Consider the following 18399-nt stretch of genomic DNA (forward strand, 5'->3'; position numbering starts at 1 on the left):
TGTAAATGTGGAAATGTATGGGGGCTAAACTACCCTGCTGAGAAGATGGCTTAATTGGGGTTTATTGAGGTGCAGAAGTATCTGCAACCCATTCCAAAAAGCCACATCACCCAACTGAAATTGCTCTAGAGGAACTTGTCCCAGATGGTTACTAATTTCTCAGGTCACCTATCTCTGCTTTTCATGTGGCTAACCCAGAGATTTCCAAAGCAATGAGGTTATTTACTTGCAATAATTAATCCTATTGATGAAATAGCATTCCTGACAGGCAAGAGAGAGGAAAAGGAGGGAAGGAGGATGAAATTTTGTCATGTAGGATTTGAGCTGACCCATCCATAAGCAAATCATGTAACCAGACATTCCCATATGGGTTGGCCAGTGATATGGCCTGCAGCCAAGAAGGGGCTTTTGCAGGAACTCTCTGTGTTTCCTGCTGTTGATACAGAACTGACTCTGCAGTCCTGTGTTTGCACTTCTTTAAAGCTCCCTAGATCTCTGTGCCAGGGTCAAGGCTCTGGGAAGAAGCTCAAAGCACTCCCCCTGAAAGCACAATGTGTGCTTTAACCTGCTCCATTGCAGCAGGAGCTGAGATAAAGTATAATGGAAGGGCTTTTAGTATCCCCTTACCCCAGGAAATATAGACTGAAGGGCAGTGACTCTTCTCCCTTGTTTCCCTACTTTGTGAAGTTGTCTGGTTGCATTGCAGTGTAAGGCTGTGAAACTCAATGAGAGGACAGGGAAACAAGCGTTGGATCATATTAAAGGCTTGTGGTCTGTCTTTCCTCTCTTGCCTACACAAAGCTAACTTCTTTTCAGTTTCTTCTGTATGAAATGGGTTTACAATGACTATTTTTGCCTTAACACTGAGGTAGAATTACCAATTCCTTGTTACAACTGTGTGCTCTTCCATTCAGCTGCCAGGAGAGGTAGCAGGAGAGCAATATCAAGAAAAATTTCTCCTCTCTTGATTAACTAGGCAACTTCTGAATCATTCAAAACATCTTGCAGCCAGAAGCAGATTTAAATATCCCCTAAAGTGCACTATTGCATTTGAAATCTGGTAAAAAGCTAATAGTTCAGATTTTGGAAACTCATTATTGAGGTCACTTTTAATTATAATACTTATGGCTGCATCAAGTTCTTGTATTTTAAATTAGGTCCTGAAGGCAGAATTTCAGATACCCCTTCCCTTAAGTTTCTGGAACACACTGGGGTGTTTTGTTTGCTGTCAGTTAACTCTGCCAGTTTTACTATAATAGGTTGTATTTTTCTAAACTAGCTGGAAAAAATCTGAACAGCCTCTGAAGAGGAGCAGGGAAGGGGGATGTAAATCAGTTCTGGCCCAGCACGCTCATGATAAAAAACATGAGCTAATCTGGCCAGCAGTTGAGCTGATTGTAACAGAACCCAGGTACTATATAAGGAGAAGATGTATTGTGGGACTTGAGAGCTTTAGTTACATGAAAAAATCATTAGCTGTGGAGATAGTAAGATTCTGGGGAAAATCTAGAATCCTGTTTTAAAACAGAATTTGTATCTCAAGAGAAATTGCTGAGAGAGAACTTTGTTGTACTTTTAATTGTTGACACACTTAAGTCCACTCTGCCAGTAAGACCTTATCTGGAACGTCATGGTTCACTTGTAGCATTCTGATTTATAATAGACTCTCATAAGTTTCTTTTGTAAGTCTCAACCCTATCTAAAGAAAAGAAAAAATACTCTTAGCTATGTTAGTTCAAGCACTGAGGTCTTAATTTGTTTTTGATCAGATTGTATTTAGGGAAAAAATCCTACTGGGTTTGCTGATTTCTTTTTGTTTTTTTTGATTCGTGGAATGTCCAAGTAAAGCTCTCTAGATATGATCTATTAAATTAAAATGACTCATAAGAATAGCAGCTAAGCTGCAGTAAAAACCAGATATAAACTATATTGTTGCAGAACCAGATAAATCTAAATATAGAAGCAACTCTTCTTATCATGACACTGTTTTGCATACCCTCACTCTCCCTCAACTTTGGAGTCCCTTTTTTTCCCCCAGCATTAATTCAAAACAATGTTTGGTTTAGTGGCCTAGATCATACTGAGTATTTAGCTGTGATTTGAATTCAGTCTCTCTGGGGAGGGTCTAATATCAATGATGCTGTGAAAGTTACTGAGTTACCTTTGCTTTGTAACAGGTGGTATTATCTAATAGTATCATCACTACCATAAGAGTAGTGATATGGTGGTAGGATTGTCAAGATTCCCTTGTTTCCCTCACTTCTAGAAGATGGGAGCAAGTTTGCCAGGACCCTTCCTTCTCCCTCTTCCATTCTGTAAGCCAGAACACTAAAGATGCAGCAGAGCTGCTTTCAGAGTTCACTGAGGTTGCTCAGAGCCTTTTGTAGCCAGCTTCTGAAATCACCCCAGAGGGAGAGAGCCACAGCCTCTCTGGGGAATCTCTTCTAGTGCTTAAGACTTATTCAGAAATTCCCCTGCTGCAACTTGTGTCTTGTTGCCCCTTTTCCTTTTGCTGCATACCTCACATGGGAGTTTGGCACTCTCTTCCCTCTACCTATTGAACACTGGATGGAACACAAGTAGATCATCCTTTGCTTTGTCTTCTTTTGGCCAAACACCTGCAAGCAGTGATATCTGAAAACTGTACATAACATTCTAAGTCTTATCTCCATGTCAGGGATATTCACTTTCCTTTACCTGTATAAATTTCTAGAGATATTTGTTTGTTTTATACATTTGTATTCACATTTTATACAAATATGGATAGATTTAGGTAATTGTTCACCTCTACTCTGTGTATATATAATCATGTACAAATATATTAAATCCATGTACTATATTTTAACTATGTTTTTATATGATGGATGTATGGATGTGCATAGATACATACAGAGATATATCAAAACAGGTATTTGAAAGAGATTTTCCATGATGGATGTAGGCACATCTGAGGGCAGATTGTAGCTCAACCTGTTGCAGATGCCTGGTTAATGAACATCGGTGTTTTTCCAGGACATACAGACAAATAGACCCAGAGCATTTAGACATAATACTTTTCAAAATTCCAGAATGGTGAAAATTTATGTGAAAGAGCTGCAGGTGTATTACATAGTCAGGTATTTTGCTTTGACTAGAAGCATTGTTTTCCTGTGTTATGTTTGATTAAATATTTTCACAGAATCACAGAATCATTTAGGTTGGGAAACACCTCTGAGATCATGGAGTCCAAGCTTTGAATGATCACCACTTTGATTTGCTTTTGTTCATTTGAGTATTTTTAAATTATGAAAGATGCTGCATTTTTTATTTAAAGTTTTCAAGAGCTGAATGAACCACACTAAGTAATTACCAGTATTTGCCCATGCATCTCTTATGCAGGTATTAAATAGTATAAAAATATATATTGGTAAGGGAAATGTTTGATTCATGCCTATTAAGCTGTTTATGATGTGCTTAGTGACTGAGAGGAGACCAATTCCCATAGAAAACACCAATTTACTCTAATGTGTGTAAATGTCTAACACCTGCTCTAGATTCAGACTTTAATTCCTACAAGTGAATCTGTGCTATTGCTCTTAACATGGGTTTGCTTTTTGCTGTCCAAACTCAAATTTTTCTATTTGTCCAATTACTGTTTTGGCAAAGTAAGGGACTTGTTTATTTTTCCATTTGGTAGCCCATAGGTACCTCAGCTAAAAAACTGAGTGAAGGAATGCTGGTTTTCATCATCATGCTTCTGTATCTTCAGAGCTGCTTCTGAAGCTGGATTGCAGGGCAGTACCATGTATAAGAGTCACGGCTCCTGCAGTAGAGAATGAGGTGCTTTGGGTTTGCTGAAATGCAATTTAAGGATGTTCTCATACCTAAATATATATTTATAAATCTCTCTGCTCTTTGCATACTCCTGGTTGTCTGGGCCTTAGTCTGCAGTGCAGTCTTAGGCAGTATTATTATATGAGTGACTCCAGAGCTGCATCTCAAGCAAACTGAGACTGTCTGGAGCAGCTCCTGGGCTGGCTCTGAGGCAATCCAGCTGTACTCAGGCACTCCTTGGACCTCTCTGTGGGCAGCCCAGGCGCTGTGTGCCCAGCCCAGCTGCTGCCTTGTACTCCTGCATTAGTGTCACATATCATGATACAAGATAGCCTGGACTCCTTCCTGAAAGGGGCCAGGCACTCTCCTCCAGAAGAGAAGATGATATGGGAATGCAACCTGAATTCCCACCAAGTGTTTGCTCCTCACAGAAATACAGCTGTGGGTAAGGTACGGTATAGACTTGGCCTGTGGGCCTCAGATGCCCATAAATAGCACAAGGAGAGATATTTCCCTGTCATAAATTGGTTTGTCAGGATACAGATATGCTACTTTTTGAAATGCTTAGATGATGTTTTGAGAAATATACAGATTTGAGTTTTTTTTAAGCTGGATTGGCATTTTTCTGAGTCTAATCTAAGATGGTCATCCAGGGCTATTTACAGTTGGTTTAAAAAAAAAAAGGTACTTTAGGTACTTTTAGGCCATGATTCTTCTGACCTCAGAGTTTTGGTTTAGGAGGAAAAGAAGTGGCTTAGATCATGTCCTCACATGTAAGCGGGTGACTAGCTCAGGAATGGACAATTGCAGCAAGGCACAATAATGACAGTTTGGGTGTATTCAGACAAGTTAGTTGTGTATGTTGCTTCATTTTGCTAAAGATACATGGAAAGCAGTAGAGGTTTTATAGCATTCTGAAATACTGATTAGTTGTTACATACAAAAGACTAAACTGTATTTTAAGGCACAACCTCAGAAACTGGGAATATGACTCCATAGCTCTAGCAAGGATGCTGAACAAAACTGATTAGAAAATTTCTATCAAAAGAGATTTATCTAGAGGGAAAAAACCCTATTTGTTAATTTACGTTTCTGTGATATTTTCCAAATTATTTTATAATGAAAATCCCATGCCACATGACGAAGGATTCCTACTACACCACATGCTACTAAATGAGGTGGGATTGTGCATGTGTGTATGTACAGTTCTTGCAGATTTATTGGTAAATTCAGCTGTAGTTTGATAAATCCTGCAAATGGTTGTCCAAGTTTTAAAATTTAATTTCTTTTCAAATGTTGGTGTACTTTGCCAATAGACAAATATATTGTTTTGATTGAAAATGTAAGCTCCTTTTAAGTTAGAATACAGGCTACGAGTATCCTCAGAGCCGGTCTTGCACTGGCAGCTGTAAGCTGGTCATGGCTGATTTTCAAGCTTCAAAAGTTCTGTTTGTATCAAGACCCCATCTGTGGACATTGATAATATTCAGATCTGCTGGAGCATTAAAAAAAAGAAAAAAGAAATCTTTAAAGTCTGAAAGAGTCTGACTTCACTGGAAAAAATAATTGAAAGTAGTGTTGCCAACAACTAGGTAGGAGCTGGCAGCGCCTGCCATGCCCTGTGTCAAATACGCAGTCTCACATCCACACATGTTCAGGCCTAACTTCAACAAAATATATTTTTAAAATTAGTATTTTTAGAGTAATTTTAAATTATACTTCTTGAATTTTTAAGAGCTAAATATTCCTGAAATTTATCTCCCTAAGCATGAACTTCAACAGTAGCTGCTGTAATTGGTGCAGCATGGAAGCAAAAACTTGCATGAAGGAAGATGTTTACTTAGAGACTTTCAGACTTTAGAAGATTCATTCTCATTCAACTTTCCTTCATGTTTATTGGGAAAAAATACAGAGATGGAGTATCCTTGTTCTCCAAGTATGATACATTTTTCTTTCTAATTCAGTTTATAACATTTATGAAGTTACCATAAGCTGAAGTCAGTGGTGAGCTAACATTCTAGAAAACATTCAGGTATCTCCTGTATTCCTACTGGGCAAATACCAAGGAGTGTTGACTTTTTAAAATGTTAGTTGTATTTTTTCTCAGTTATTTAAAAAAGTATGTAAATCCTTAGAATATGATCTGACACTATTTTTTTTTAACATTCCAAGGTATACAGTATGTGGTTTTATTTTCACTTAGACTTAAAGTGACCAAAAAGGATTGATTCTTCTGAAATCCCTCCTGACATGAACCAGAAACAAACATAAGGGAATGCAGATACAAGGGGGTAGGAGTAATGCCCTTCTTATGTATAAATTGAAAAGTTCATTAGGGATGACTGGTAAGGGAAGAGCATAGCTCATGAACATATGGGAAATCAGTTTACTTCAGAGAACTGAGGGTGAAGGGAAGGGATGTCTGCTTTTTATTAAAACCTGAAATGCATTATAATTGGCCTGAATCTTTGCCCAGATGGCTTCTCTTATGCTGACATCTGCAAGAGTGCATATAAAGCAACATTAGGAAGCTGTCTCTTGTGACAGTGTGTACACATGTAATTCTGTTAAAAACTAAGTCCTTTGCTATCTGTAGTGTTGGTCTTTGAATAAGCATGCTGAGAAATGTCATTTGTTTGACAAAATCTAATTACGGAACATGCTTTTTACATGGAAAGTTTCTACTACATCTGAGAAAACTTATTAGGGCTTTTCACCTATTTTTGTAGATTCTTGTTCATTCTTCATCACAAATTCCAAGTAAACTTTTTTTTTTCCCTCAAGGGGAAACATAGCATTTCTTACTCTAGTCCTCTGTATTCTTTTCTAAAGTTTAAGTGTTATTATTTTGAATTTTCATGTGTGAATTTAAGCTGGTTTTGGCTGACTAGTGAAAAGGTTAAGTGATACTAAAAAGTCAATTTCCTATTGAATGGGTTGGATGATGACAAGTGAATGCAATGTAATATATTTGTTAATCTCTTCACTTGTGTTAAAAATAAAGTGTCAACATAGTGCTTCTTTCTTTGTCAGACAACAGGAAAATTAAAGTCAATGGCACCAGGGAACCTATTGAATTTAAGACAAATCAGTGGTTTGGGGCAACAGTCAAAGCTCATAAAGAGAAAGTTGTGGTAAGTCTTATGCATTTGATATTAACTTGGAAATAGTGTTAAATTTTCTCAAATGTATATGTTTAATGGGTTTCTATGTGTACATTAAGGAAATAACTTTCTGATTATGCATGAATTATAAAACAGAGGATGTATATAATTCAAAAAACAAAAGCAACTTATAAAATCAGGTTGAACTGGTCTAGTGAAGGTGATCCTGCTGCCATGTGAAAACAGCAGAATGTCATATTGTTGTGGAAGTGAATGATATTTTTTTAACAGGTAAGAGACATATTTCAGAGATGCACAGGAATTGATAGCTGTCTGCTATAAAATATTTGGTATTATGAAGATATATCTGGAATGTTAAACACAGAATGTCGTGAAATTGCATGTATTTGAATGTCATGAAATGTTTTGAAAGCTAAGAACCTCTGCTAATGTTCAGTTAGGAAAACACTTATCTCTTTTGTCACATTTACATTGTTTTGAAGATCTGTCTCATAGTGATGGTGACACAGCTGCAAAAAAAGCTGATAAAACCAGCTCCAAATCGAGATGGCTATCAAATTGATGTAGTATCTCCTCTCCAGTTTCACTAAATGTTTTACCTGTATTGATAGGTGCTTAGCAGTGGGCAGGTATTTTTATTGCCTAGTGAAGTGCTGGTGATGCTGCTTATACATAGACATTTTATATTTACAGTGGCATTAAGGTTTACATTAAAAACAGCACTGAAGTAATTGTGACAAGAATAATTGGTTTGGTCATTAGTTTTACTTGTTTTTGCAATTACCAAACAAAAATTTACCTTGGGATTTGATTAAAACTTCCAATTACTACTTAAAAAGTAGTCATAAGGGAGTAAGTATTGAAAGGAAATGCTTTCCCTTATATTGAATGCCTTGTAGTTAACCTACAGAAGGATTTTGAAATGAAACCAGTAGTGAGTAAAACATCACCCTATTGTGTTACAGAGCTAAGTAAACATAAAAATTCTAAAAAATTCTAAAAATAGATGAACATTTCTCATTTTCTGTATTCTACTAAACAATTCACAAATTGAAATAAAATAATTCTTTGCCACCATTTGTGAAATCTTAGTCAAGTGATAAGAAAAACTCATCTCCAACAGATGTGCTGTGTCTGTAGTGACCAAATTTCATTTATTTGGGGTAGCTCTTCTCAGAATCTGAAAGTGAGGTATAGTCAACACTTTCCAGGCAAAAAAAAAAAAAATGGACAGCAGAGCTGGAAAGCTTTGTCTGTTAAGCTTAGTAGGCTAAGAGAAAATGTCATCAAACATCAGGAGCTTGTTTTTTAAGCTACATTTTTAATAGTAAACTGCATTAACTCAATTTATATTGTTCTTGTTTCAATCCATTTGGCTTGATGTCAGCTGTACCTAAAATCACCCCCACAGGACGCAGACTCCTCTTTGCTGCACTCTGGTTGTGCTCTCTGTTTCAATATGCAAGGTTTCCTAGGCAGGGGTGTGTGAGGTGACCCTGCTCCTTAGGCCATTGCTCCACAAGCTCTGGCTGGCGGTAAGCTCTGAGTAGCACTGTGGTTCATGCTAGTACTGATTGCTGAATGAAGGCTAATACAATATTGTAAACAGCAGCAATACCTTGCCAGAGGTAGACAGCTTTGTAATTGAAAGAGCAGGACAAGACAGAACATGAATGAAGGATTTATTTGCATCCTAGAGAGGCAAGGCTGCAGGTAGAGGGAGTGTCTTCATGCTCCCAGGCAATGAAAAGTTTCAGGGCACAGGAAACTGTGAGGAATGACTTGCAGTCCTGAGAGCTCATTGTTCTTATCTTTCTAATTATCTGGATTACCTTCAAAAAAGATAATGCTTCTCTCTACACAAGTTGTATATTTTTTATCTTTGTCATGTTTGTAACACCACTGCTGTAACATGGAAGATTAATATCTAGCCAAAGCTTCCTTAGCACAAAACTATTCACTCAGCCTGTTGAATGCCTTGTAACTGTATGCTGTCTATGAAGATTTGAACCAGGTTATAAGGGGTTATTACCAGGCAGACACTCAGATGATTGTGATTAACCATATGACAACAACCTGACAAATCTCCTGCTGAGTGGAGTCGGTTCTGCTGCTACACCAGTTATCTTAGAACATACCAGGACAGAACTGGGATTGCCTTCAGCCACATATATATGATATGCATCTTAAATTATGGGATCAGTTCCTGTGCAATGAGCAGTAATAGAGCAAAGGTATTACTTGTGAAGCAGACCTAGAGAGTATTTGTAACATGGCTTAAATGTGACTTGGAGTCCCTGAATGATTTCACCTGCCAAGGCTATAAGTGAAACATCAGTGTGCTTTTCAATGAAAATTTATAATGAAATTATATGAAGCAGTTATCCTGCATTTTCTTCTGTCATCATTGCTATGTCAATGATCCAACACGAGAGAGAATCCTTGTACACAGCCTATTAAAAATTACATTTGCCAAATGCAAGAGTGTGTGAAAGTATGTGTGTCTTCTGATTTGTGTTTCTGTTTTTATAGGCTTGTGCTCCTCTGTATCATTGGAGAACCCTTAAAGACAGCCCTGAGAAGGACCCTGTTGGCACCTGCTATGTAGCAATCCAGAACTTCAGTGCCTATGCTGAATATTCACCTTGTCGCAACAGTAGGTATTAATATGAGCAGTCCTGGATGAAGGAATTGATTTTGCACTGAGTGTGTTGATTCTTTCAGTCTTCACACCACTGAGTTTTGATTGAATGCAGATTATTGTATGATGTTATTGCATTGAATGAGGGTGTAAGTAAAAATTAACATTAAACTATATGCCTATAATTGGATGCTTTATTGTATAATTCCTTGAAAGAGGAGAAACTAAGTAAATTAAGTGTTTGCAGTTATAGTAATGAGCTATAATTGGTTCAATTTTTGTGGCTTTAAAACATAGCAAACAGATCTAGATAAGAACCAGACAGCATATTAAACCAATTATTCATACTTATGCTGAGTATAAATGTCTCATCACAAGGTCATGATTTGAAGATCAGACCCTGCATGGAAACACACAAGCCTGTGTCATTGCTCATGCCAATATCATCCACAAGAGCTCATTTGTGAAGAGCTTTCAGCATGGAAGAAAGCCATGCACATTAACACTGCTGTTCCACACTCTTTTCTGTGCTGTTCTGAGCATGTGGTAGCTGTCTCTGGGCCTTGCTTCTTGGGGAATAGGGATAAACCACATCCATATTTTGAACCAGATTCAGCCAACTAGAAGTCTGCAGAAAATACCACATTAGGTTATTATCAGTCATTCATCTTGTTCAGCATTCTATGCCTATTGTAGTAGGGCTTTAAGCAGAGTTTTGTTGTATCTTCCTTTTAAAGGCTAATCCTTGTCTCTGCATGGACAGGCACAGAAAGAAGCTGAATCTGTAAGAAAAGGTGTCCTTTAGGTCTGATTTATGGATGGACTGATGTCTCACTGGGCCTTTGGGAAAGGCTTATGTTGTTTGAAGAGAGAGTTCAAGCCCTTCCTACTCTCAGTTTTGCACTCCTGCAGTCTTCTGGCACACAGAATTGCCATAAGATGCAGGGCAGCACACTTTGCACAATTATATAAGGATTTGGAGAATAGAAATAGAAGTAGCCAGAAACAGGAAAGTTGTTTTTCCATGTACACATCCTGACCCTTACACTGTATCAAGGTTTTTTGAGAACACCTTAGAGTAAACACTTATTTTTGTATTTATGACAGATCAGACTGTGATGAGCATTCTACAGTCTTGTTGAGTTTTTTTTACTTTTTTATCTCCAGCTAAATTAAAACTGAATCCTTGATGGTTGTTTCAAGGTTCCTTTCTTGGCAGTGGGAGGAGAAAGTCCCAAGTAGCAGATCCTGTTTTAAAAATGTTCACAAGGGACTGCGTGACTGGGGTCTTGCAGAAGGTCTTGAGTTGCTCTGCCCCTTCTAAAAAATAATACACATTTTCACATATTTTGGCAGTGTTACATTTCATAGTGTTACAGCTCCAGGAGTATCTGTGTTATCTTCCACATGCATTAAAATCAATAAAATGCTTCTTCCTTCATAATTGCAGGCAATGCAGATCCTGAAGGACAAGGCTTTTGTCAAGCAGGTTTCAGCTTGGATTTTTACAAGGTGAGATTCTGCTTCTGAAGTATTTTGACCAAATGTCATTATGATATATCTGCAGGGTTCAAGTGCTATCTCAGTGATCATGAGTTTATCTCCATGCTGTTGGATGTGGAAACTTTTGTGAAGTTGTTGCAAGTTCTTGTCAAGAATCAAACTTTCTTGTTTCATTAATAGAAAGAAATACTCAATCAGCACCTGCTTTTCTCTGCAGCATTCCACTTTGTCTCAGTCTATCTTAACAGATAATTAGGCAAAAACTTCTATGTGCTTCTATCTCAGTCTATCCCACTCAAAATGCTTTACTTGACTTTCAGGAAGGAGTGGGGCAGGCGCCAATTAGTTTTAAAAAGTTAAAATATGTCACTGTTTAGTGAGAAATGACACAAAGCATCAGAAGGCTGAGTGGGATATAGCACCCATTTATTTTGGACTGCTCCTTTTTAGACACTGTTCCAATGCAAGTGGGCTGATTGGTCATTTAGTTAATACATTTCACCTTATTGGCTAATTAACAAGATGCCCTTTCATAAACAACATTTGAAAATTATAAGAAAACAGATAGTAGGAATACAACACCTGCAGGTTGTTTATAATAATAAGCTGTCATTATTTATCTCCAGCTCCCTAAAGTCTCCCAGGCTGATTCTGAGAAAAGTTATCTAGTTTTCTGGCTGTCACATCCACAAAAATAACCAAAGGATGCTTTTGGTGGCAGACTAGTCATTGAGTAAAACCATGCTCATGTGGGGATGAAAGTACCTAAGGGAAAGGACTAGATTTTCTCAAATGCCAAGGGGGTCCAGTAACAACGTTGTGGAAGAAAGGATAAACTTTGTGTGATTGTTGTTATCTGGGCCATTATTTACAGCACCAGGGCTTCAGGTAACTTCGACCTGACCATTGCCATTCTTTCGAGCGTTCTGCAGCTGCCTTGTATAATTCTCTCTAAAACATTACTGTAGTTTCATTGAATTGGAACACCCTCTTTTCTGTTAACTTTGATTTTTTACAATTAAGCAGCATTTTGTGAAATAAGTGGTGAAATAAATGGCTTTCATTCAAGTGCAGATGCATAGGGTGATTTTGACTTTTTTTTAACTGTGGATTGTCCTGCACATCTATGTACCTACATCCTTTCCTTGACCATGGCTATTCTCCGTTATCATGATTCTGATATTGTTTTGGTCATTTAAATTGCTTTTTTTCCCATGTATGCTTAATTTTGCTGTGGTTTTTTTTTCTTTTGTTGTGTAATTTTGTTCTTTTGTTGTGTAATTTTATTTAATTCTGCTTTTTGTAGAATGGAGACCTGATAGTAGGCGGGCCCGGTAGTTTTTATTGGCAAGGTATGTTCATCTGGCTGGTTAACTGGAGCTAAGAAGTGAAGGAGAAAGTATTGTTGTTCTAGATTTGCACTGGTTTTTTGGCTTAAGATAACCAGTATCTGATCTTATTTTCAACAAATGTAAATCAAAAGAATTGTTTAAAAAGCAACTGAGCATAAAAATAAGCGATGAAAATCCAGGATGTGGGTGGTTGGAAAATCCAGGAAGTTAAACAAATGCAAATAACTATTTTTATGTTGGCATTTTAGTATATTTGTAATTTAATTACTAAGTTGAATTTTTCCCGAAAAATACTGCAGGTTTAAAATTTGCTAGTATTTGCAGAGCAAATATACTATTTTAAAAAATGTTTGTTACTGTTCATTCTTGAATGCAAGCTTTATAACTATCTACAGGGATTTTAATTTCATTTGTGGCATCACTGCAGGTTCCAAGATGCAGTTTCTTGTGTAGATAAACCCTGAAGTTTTTTGGTAAAGAATTAAGGGGTTATTATTGTTTTAACCTGTTCTTACATGTATGATGTAGCTGATTCCCAGCCTCTGCCTACCAGCTTGCCCACTGTCAGCCTCTTTGATGTGTGTTTTTACATTTTTTTTCAAGATCTAATTGATTGTGATAATAGGGAATTCATAGCTTTGAATTCTCCATTGAGAAATTGCTTTCATTAGTCTACTCTATTTGTACAGTGCAGTGACTTTAGTTTGAGTTAGTAGATTGAAATGGATCTGAAGGTGTTTGAGTAATGATTCAATAGAGATTCAGTGCCTTGTTTTAATGATTTATGTATACTCTTGAGACTTCCAGGGTAATAATGGAGAAAGTTTGAGAGGAGTTATCTGCTCTTTGTGTGGTACTAGGCTCCTTTCTGCTCTGTTCAGGTGTTCTGCTATCCCTGTTTTATAGAATCTGGCCCTCTTTTAGGTCCCTTTCATTTATGAAGCTGTTTGAATCCAGGTCAGGTAATCACAGCAAGTGTTGCAGACATCATTGCAAATTATTCCTTCAAGGATATTCTGAGGAAACTGGCACGAGAGAAGCAAACAGGAGTGGCACCACCCTCATATGATGACAATTACATGGGTAAGCTGAGTTCTGTATGAGTTAGCAATATATTCTAAAAGGGTGAATCTTTACATAAGTATGAAAACAAGCCCTACATTACTATTGTCTGAGTTGTGAGAGGATTTGAACATGTTTTGCCTTAACCCAACCACAAATCTGTAGTTTGCTGGTTACTTCAGTGACATTACTAACATTCTTAAAATGATGCACAGCAACAGGATTTGAAGGTTGAGATCTTGAATGGCTTGTTAGGGTTCTTATTATTTGATCTTAAATAATTAGGCAGAAATACAAAATCTTTCCATTTATGTATTTTTTCATTACAAGATGATGGATTGAACTTAATGTAATTAAAGACAATTTCAATTTTTATTAGATAAATTTAAATCCAGTTCTGTGGTATTTTGTACAGTACTACACAAATACCCAATTTATTTGCAATGATATTTAAAAGATACAATTGAAGTAAGCAATAAAAGAAGTAAATTTGAAGATTTTATGTAATTAATAGAAAAAAGGCTCCTTATCTACTTATTAGTACTGATCTCTAAGAATGTCTTGATGCTGACATGTCTCGATGCTGACATGTCTCTGCATGTAAGGCAGGCTTTTCTTCACACAGTTATAGAAGAGATTCAGTGGAATTTGAAGGTGTGTCCTTGCACTGTTTCCCATGGATTTGAAATTAAAGTCCCTGATACAATCCAAAAGTCTTTCTTTACTGTGACAGTATTTACTATCTCACAGGTTTACTAAAGCTCTAAGAGGTGTTTTACTCCATCTTTGGAAATCTGTTTTCCATATAAAGCTCAGCCAGGACATTCACACATTACAGTACAATAATGAAGACCTGAATTGTGTCAATAGCTATTAGGGCAAAACACTATAGTACCTAGTGTTTTTTTTTTTTCAGATGAATTAGTAAATATTATTGATTTAGAAGCTCATTTTTGGAGAAGAGGGATCAATTTCTTATACATTCAAACCTAACATTAATTTAGTCATAGTAGTGTGATAAACAATTTTCCTTTTCTCCACACAGTTTTAGTATACTAATGTTAGAAAACTTGCATTCAGCAGATCCATTGAACAGACAAATCTGATGTTCCTTGCATATTTTTTGAAAGAAGTTGGTTTATCAGGTTGGGTTGTTTTTTTAAATTTATCTTTAAACAGGATACTCAGTGGCTGCTGGGGAATTTACTGGGGATTCTGAACAAGGTAAGCACCTGTGTACTTGAATAAAAACCATATGGCCATGGACTTTAGACTAAATTCCTTGTTTTGGGTCTCTGCACAGGAACATACCTATTATGCATTTGAAATGCTGGTGAGACTTAAGCTGTCTGTACTCAGTATTCTCAGAGACAACTCTTTCCTGAGACAGTATAGCATAACAGAATTAAAGTAACACAAAATTTTAATTCCATAAGGGGTGACACTCTAGAGTGGCTGAACAGCTCTGTAGTCCAGACTCACAAAGCCAGTAGGGACATAGTACATTTCCACAAGTGAACCCAGTGCTCCAGAACAGCTGCTGCTTAACCCCCTCTGCAGTTAAAGTTGCCTGTCCTGCATTATGAAGGATTCAAAAACTAAATCCAAAACCACACAGTTTTGAGCCAAGCATTATGATGTGTAAAAAGAGGTATCCCAGTAATGGAAAGCTACATCTTTGGCTGCTTTTTAAATGCATACTCAGAGTTCTATAATGGATGCTTTTTGAATTTGATTTCATGTGAATGACTGGCACAGAAATATTGCATAGTTGGCTGACTTGAGATTCATCCTGTGCCATGTTCAGGCTTTCATTAGTACCTCCCCTTCCCCTTGAGCAAACACATTCAGTCAGAGGGGAGTGCATGATCCTAGTGAGGAACAGAGGAAGGCTTGGTCAGTACAAGCAGGTGGCTGAGGTGCTCTGTTATCTGAACTTCCTGCTGCTGTCTTCTGATATGGTTATCCTAATGAGGCTGCATTACTGCAGGCTGAGACTTTGCTTATTCCTTCTTTTTTTTACTCATTTTTTCTACTAGTTGTTTAAGATTTTGCCATTGAGCAAAATTACTCCTAGAAGGCAGATAGGTCTAATGTTTAATGTTCTTATTCAGTGGATCCTTGCAGTGCCACTCACAAAAATTTCCTTGTAATGCTTTTAGATAGACTGGGCAGAATTTGTCAAGCACTTACATGGCATCAAGTGAAATAATGGATGAGACAAACTGTTGGTAGGCAAAAAGAAAAGAAGTATTTGTAAGGACAGTTCGGTTTAGCTTCTGTGCTCTAGTATGTGATGCCATAACTAATTCTTGTTCCATCAGTACACAACTGTCAGGTAGCAGGCTGAATTCTACCAAGAACTTTATTATACTGTGCTATGCTAAGCAATGCTAAACAGAAATGGATGGGTCAAAAGTCAGACTGAAATATTTTGTGCAAGTAAATGAACCGAATGAATGCTACAGTCCTATGAAATTATGGCTTGAAGTGATTTACAAGTCTTTCAGATACAGATCCTAAGGGATTTCAAATATGTATCAAGGAAGTTTTAAGTGGTGTGGGATATATCTTGAATGTACAGCTCAGATTGCAAAACCAGTTCACTGTTGATCATTTATCCTTTCAGAGCTGGTTGCTGGAGTCCCAAGGGGTGCACAGAACTTTGGCTATGTATGTACTGGACCTTCATTTTATGTTTTTCATAGTAAGAAGGCAATTAAGCTATTTGTAAGGTTAAATGCTACATTATATTTTCTGTCTCCTTCATACAAAACTTTCAAATCAGGGAAAAGTGCCACTGACTTTCACCCTCAGACTTATCTGGTTGGGTTGGAATGCCTTTACTGGTTTGGGTTTTGGATGGTAAGCACTTAGTCCCTTCTGAAGTCTGTTTTCACTAGGCAGCCACAATTACAATTACGTGCTCTGAGTCTGACTAGTATCCCTATACCCACTGAGTGTTATCAGACCTAAGCTCAGCCACAGGTTAGCATATTTTTGTGCAGTGCTGTGTCCACAGTGCAGAGGAGTGCAAGTTCAGATTATTCATATCCATTGTTTACTGTCAGTGCTGTAAGTGTATACACGGAAATCCAGATGCAAAGAGTCATGATATGCAGTTAGAAGTGAAGGGAGAAAACAATATACATTTGTGAATACAGCTGTTAACTTGTAGGCAAAAAGTTCCACAAGTAACCTGACTGGGAAAGTAGATCACAGCCACAGACATATTCTCTAGTTTTGTGGACCCCAAATTCCTGGTGTCTCTGGGACTTGTTTGTAGAATTTTTAGGAAAAAGGTGTGTATATGTATGTATACACATTTATGTATCTGTGTATACTTCTTTATGTTTTAAGTTCATGTTTTCATGCCTAGTCACTGATTAGTTGATAGTCTGTGATTTGCTGTTGTTCAATGTCCAAGGAAGGGAAATACTTTTCCCTGTTTTTTTCGTGGGGAACCTGAGGGTCATGAAATCTTAGCAATTTGTTCAGGACCATACAGGATAGCTGTGGTGAGACAGAAAAAAAGCTGTTTTTTCTTGGACCATCTTTTAGTGTGTTAAATTCTTTTGCAGTGATGTCATGCTGTAGCATCTCCATGTGTGCCTGAAACTTTCTTTATTCTTCTGTTGCCAGGTCTCAATTATTAATTCCTCTGACCTGACCTTTATCCAGAACTTCACTGGTGAGCAGGTAATGTCAAGCAACTGTGTGATGAAATATTGTATATCTAGTGCATCAAAGAGGATTATCAGTAAAAAAAACTTTACATTTTATATCAAATATGAAAGCCTATCTGTTGTTTTTTTTATTTTCAGATGGCGTCCTATTTTGGGTACACAGTTGCAGTATCTGATGTTAACAATGATGGGTAGGTTACAAAATATATTCAGCTCCACTGAACATTAATAGAAGCAATGACTGATATTTATTAATAAATGTAGGTTTTCAGGTGCTTTATGCCTCAAAATGCTTCTCTTGGCTTCTCTGCTTCTCTAATTTTAATTTCCCACATAGACTTATCTTTGTGCAGCCATGGTGGCATGAGTATTTGCAGGCCTAGTTTGGGTGAGTTTATCTTCCTGAATGTTTATTCAAAGCAGTGTGTCAGAGGAGTGTCCAGAGTCCTAGGAAACAGATCCAGGTAAAAGAACAGTGAATAAATTGCACCACAGGGAAGAGATTGGGAGAATGAACTTCTGACTTTCATCTTTCTCACATACAGGAAAATTTTCTCATCCATAGCTTCACTTCTCAATTTTAAAAGCCTTCTAATGTCACCAGCTCTTCTTTCTTCATTCTAGCACCTGCTGGTTGGCCATCCATGTTTATCATTCTGAGGACCAGCAATTGTCTGTGCCCCATAGTTGTTACAGCAGGCACTGTGTGTGTCAGAGGGATAACAATGCTCCAGTCTCAGGATCATGATACCTGGGGATCATTATTCCTAAGATACTTGGGGGTTTCAGGCTCTGTTGAACAAAACCTTTGTTAACTTTCAAGTCATGTAAAGTCTGATTAAATATTTTAGAAGAAGAAGACTTTAGTAAAAGAATATTTATAGTAGCTATGTAGCAAGGAGATAAAGATCCCTGAAACTCAAAGGCTTGGAAGTCTGCACAAAGATGAGCCAAGATAATATTTAGAGATGAAGTGTACTATTGCTTATTGCAAAATGCCTCAGATGTGTCTACATCATATGTTTTTCTTGTGATCATTTCTTATTAAGTGCTTAAACATAGTGCATGAAATAATTTTTCTGGGTTAAGTGATTTCTTCTCATCAGTGACTAGTGACCCTTTAAAGATTGAGTTTTACAAAAGAATAGAAAAGTAACAAAGTGGTAAATGTTATTGCAGTTACAAAAAAACCCAACAACAGAACAGGAGCTTCAGCA

General features: G+C 37.2%; 1 protein-coding gene across 1 annotated transcript in view; it reads left to right on the forward strand.

The window, feature by feature from the left end:
• ITGA8 (integrin subunit alpha 8) overlaps positions 1 to 18399 on the forward strand; it is a 111234-nt gene that overhangs the window by 4681 nt on the left and 88154 nt on the right. Inside the window, exons 3-11 of the mRNA XM_058802064.1 lie at positions 6847 to 6947; positions 9471 to 9594; positions 11030 to 11091; positions 12389 to 12434; positions 13392 to 13517; positions 14676 to 14720; positions 16126 to 16169; positions 17139 to 17195; positions 17321 to 17373. Coding sequence (XP_058658047.1) covers positions 6847 to 6947; positions 9471 to 9594; positions 11030 to 11091; positions 12389 to 12434; positions 13392 to 13517; positions 14676 to 14720; positions 16126 to 16169; positions 17139 to 17195; positions 17321 to 17373 — 658 coding nt within the window. The remainder of the gene's footprint in view (positions 1 to 6846; positions 6948 to 9470; positions 9595 to 11029; positions 11092 to 12388; positions 12435 to 13391; positions 13518 to 14675; positions 14721 to 16125; positions 16170 to 17138; positions 17196 to 17320; positions 17374 to 18399) is intronic.

The sequence above is a fragment of the Ammospiza caudacuta genome, chromosome 1 (assembly GCF_027887145.1).
Source record: "Ammospiza caudacuta isolate bAmmCau1 chromosome 1, bAmmCau1.pri, whole genome shotgun sequence".
NCBI classification, from domain to species: Eukaryota; Metazoa; Chordata; class Aves; order Passeriformes; family Passerellidae; genus Ammospiza; species Ammospiza caudacuta.